At 65.7% G+C, this 3,523-nt stretch overlaps 1 protein-coding gene across 1 annotated transcript; it reads right to left on the bottom strand.

Moving 5' to 3' along the window:
* Positions 1-1,042: 1,042 nt before the first annotated feature.
* On the bottom strand, positions 1,043-2,962 carry LOC121105061 (forkhead box protein J1-like). The gene is made up of 2 exons (XM_040641199.1): positions 2,897-2,962; positions 1,043-2,748 (listed from the first exon to the last, which is right to left on the bottom strand). Exons 1-2 carry the CDS (start codon positions 2,960-2,962, stop codon positions 1,981-1,983), a joined length of 834 nt encoding a protein of 277 aa, XP_040497133.1. The 3' UTR covers positions 1,043-1,980.
* Positions 2,963-3,523: the final 561 nt, after the last annotated feature.

Here is a 3,523-nt window from a genome sequence, read left to right as displayed (position 1 = left end):
GGGGGGGCGGGGGGGGCTGGCTTGGGGCTCAGTAAGGCCCCAACCCCGCTGGCCCCGCAGTGTGTGTGCCCTCCAGAAATATTTGGAATAATTAGCAAGTGAAAGCAGCAAGTTAGCATTGGGAATGCCAGGTTGGCCCAGCGCCAGACTTGAGAGAAGGGAAAGAAAGGGGCTTCGGGAGAAAGGGGTCCCTGGAGGCTGGGCAGGATTGTGCGAGACAGTGCCCGTTTGTGCCCCGTGTGTGGGAGGGGGCCGGGTGGAGAGGGGGGCTCCAGACAAAGCTGGAGTGACAGGAGAGAAAGGTGGCGCTGTGTGTCACCCCCATACAAATTTCCTGTGCCTCAGTTTCCCCCTCAGGACTCTGGTAGGCAGGTCCCTCGTGGAGCGCACCTGCTGGTGTGAGTGAGTGGGGAAGCAAGGCCTGGGCACCTTGACTTCCCCGGAGGCCTTCCTGCTCCTCCTCCAGCCCGCACTGGGCCTGGGAGGGAAGGCGCCAGGCTTCGTGAGCACGCGCCAGGCTCGGGCCCTCTGGCCTCACACCCTGTCCCTCCAGGAGAGGACTGAGGGAGGGTGGTGCTGGAGACAGGCCCGGGCTGGGACCTCAGACACAGGCAGGCGAGCCTGGGCAGGCCCTGGTGGTCAGGCACACATGAGCGGAGCCCTGGGTGTGCTCGGCCCCTGTGAGTCCCCAGGACCAGGGAAGGGGCTGTGTCTCCTTCGTCGCCCACTCCCGGGGCTGAGGGTGCCATTCTCCCCATTGTGCAGATGGAGGTGCTGAGGCCCCAGGCTGGAGGGGACCCCTGGAGGCTGCCTCTCAGCCCCTTTCTCCCTGGGGACACCGAGGTCATGGGGAGTTCATCAAGGGGCACTCTTGAGGCCTTCAGTGCCTCCCATCCTCCTCCCAGCCATTCCCCCTCCGGCACTGAAGAGAAAGACCCCCTCCTCCCAAACCGGCCCTTGCCTTTTCCTAAAGTTGCAAGCAGGTCCATTTTTCAGATTTTTTAACATTTAAAAATTTTTTTTATTGTAAATAACTTTCCATGAAAAAGGTTAAATTGCCCCCATAGGGCAGGAGGGTGGATGCGGGACGCAGACGGAGGGGCTCTGGGTAGAGCGAGACACTCCCCCCCGCCCCCCCGCAAGTACAGGCGGGCATGCGGGCGATCCCTGCCTTCCCGGTCCCCGAGGTTCTAGCAAGCTCTGCACCCTTCCCTGTTAAGCCTCAGCTATCACTACACTCGCTACATTAGTCTGTCCTCCTCCCCACTGCAGCTCAGCTGCCCCTGCCCCCAACCCCCCAGAACCCCAACTCCCTGCTGCGCTCTGCCTCAGGTCGGGCTCAAAGAGAAGGGATTTACGCTCCCTGCCCCACCTCTAGGGATGGGACCAGGAGAAGACCCCAGAGGCCTTCGAAACCTCCTTGCCCACCAGGCTCCCTGACCTTATTCTGTCTCTGCCCTCTGCCCCCTCCCCCCAACCCCACCCCTCCCCCAGCCCCAGGGAGGCTTTGCCGGGAGAGGCCCCCAGGGGGTTAATTTGCTGTCACCTAATTAGCATTTGTTGTACCTGGGAACTTTCTCTGGATAGAGACCTGGGGAGGATGGCGGGAGAGGGAGAGGTGTCGAAGCTGAGGTGCCCTGGGGTGGGCCCTGTACTGTTGCTCGCCAGCTTGGCCAGGGCCGCTCCAGGTGCAGCTCCCACAGTGCAGGGCCCGGGGCTGGCGAGAGGAGGATCGGTGAAACACTGTGTATGGGGTGGGGGGGCCAGGGAGGCAGCCGTTCTGGACCTGGGCCCCCGTTCTCAGCCTCCTGGGCCGGAATCTGAGGGCAGCCTGGGCTGGGGGCTGTGAGGCCTCGTGGGGCCAGCCTCGGGAGACCTGGCCCAGCCCCTGCCTGGGCGACAGGGTGTCCAAGGGCCTGTGCTGGGGGGCAGTCTGGGCCCTGACGGGCACTGTCCGGAGGTGGGGCGGGGCCCGGCCTCTTACAAGAAGGCGCCCACACTGGCCCAGTCCTGCAGGTCGGCGGCCAGGGTGGCGTCCCCGGCCTCGAAGAGGGGCTCCGGGGGCAGGCAGCCACTGCCGCTCTCGTCCCAGGGGTGCTGCAGGAAGGACGTGGCCAGGAAGGTCTCGTCGAAGTCCAGGCTGTCGGCAGCCTGCTCCCCCGGAGGCCCCCAGGTGGCGGGGCAGTCGATGTGGCGGCCGTGGACCGTGAGGTCCACGTCCCCGTGCGAGGCGGGGCTCAGCGGCGGGCTCAGCTCCAGGGCCTCCAGCGCGCCCAGCTCGCCGCCCAGAGTGCCAGCCTCAAAGATAGCCTCCCAGTCAAAGTTGCCCTTGAGGGGCTCCAGCTCGCCTTGCTCCTCCTGCGTCAGCAGCAGGCTGCTGGGGGCCCGCGGGACCTTGGCCACCCGTTTGGGCAGCGGCTGTTTGCGCTTATGGCCGAGCCTGCCCTCGCCCGCACCCCAGCCCGCCTCCCCGGTGGCCTCCTCGAACTCCCGCAGCAGCTGCTGGGCCTCGGTGTTGACGGTCAGCGGCCCGGCCCACGGGGCGGCGCTGGGCTCCTGCGAGGCCTGGCGGGCAAAGGCCGGGTGGATGTGGACCGGGGGCAGCCGCCGCTTCTTGAAGGCCCCGCTCAGCAGCCGCTCGGCGTACTGGGGGTCGATGCGCCAGAAGCCCCCCTTGCCGGGCTCGTCCTTCTCCCGAGGCACTTTGATGAAGCATTTGTTCAGCGACAGGTTGTGGCGGATGGAATTCTGGGCACGGGAGGAGAGGAGAGAAAGAGGTCGGCTGGGTGAGTGGGAAGGGCCGGCGGTGGGGGGCAACGAGAGCTCCTGCCCACACGGGAGGAGGGACGGACGCACTGCTCCGACCGGTGGCTCTGGGACACCAGCCACTGGGCACCCGGAGCCAGGAGTGCTGTCGGGGGCTTTTGTTCCCTGTTGCCGGGATATCTGCCTGCTCAGTCATCCGAGCCCTGAGCCGCAGGGTGGCTCGCAGTGCCACCCCGTCCTGCCCTCCCTCCCTCACCCCACCGCTTGCGGCCTCTGGCCAAAGGCCACAGCTCCCCCAGGGCCTGGACAGCCATCTCACTCCGCCTGGGCCTGGCTGGCCCTCTGTTTGTGAAGTGAGTGGGTGGGTTGAGGCAGGGGTGGGGGAGCTGGGCTAGTCAGGGTGTGAGGGTGTGTGTTCTGAGCGGGTAGGGATGAAGTGGGGGGGGATCTGATGACTTTCCTTGTTTGTTGAGCCGGCTGCTGGCCTGGGTCCTCACCCGCCATGGCCCCCTCCTCCCGCCCAGGCTAGGAGGCCTCAGTTGATTATTATCCAGCCTAGAGCATGGTGCTCATTCCCGAGGTCCGTTTCCGGCAGCCTGAGCTTCACAGGCTTGGGGAGGGTCGGGGGTGGGGTCTCTCTGCTGTCTCACTGACGATGCAAATGCTACCTGCCCCAGAGTCAGGGCCCATGCAAATGTGGAGTAGTTTGGGACTGGGATTCTCCCGCCTGCTCCACCCTGCGGGTGCCCCCAGGGAA

This window comes from Ursus maritimus, unplaced genomic scaffold (genome assembly GCF_017311325.1).
Source record: "Ursus maritimus isolate PB19 unplaced genomic scaffold, ASM1731132v1 scaffold_24, whole genome shotgun sequence".
Classification (NCBI taxonomy): Eukaryota; Metazoa; Chordata; class Mammalia; order Carnivora; family Ursidae; genus Ursus; species Ursus maritimus.
Note: the sequence above shows the minus strand (reverse complement) of the source record. Positions and strands in the feature narration are given on the sequence as shown.

What these genes read in the sequence shown, in the direction of transcription:
- LOC121105061 (XM_040641199.1), bottom strand. Translation starts at nt 2,962, where the DNA reads ATGACTGAGCAGGCAGATATCCCGGCAACAGGGAACAAAAGCCCCCGA. An exon ending in GACAGCACTCCTGGCTCCGG is followed by an intron (nt 2,749 to 2,896) that starts GTGCCCAGTGGC and finishes TCCCGTGCCCAG; the next exon opens with AATTCCATCCGCCACAACCT.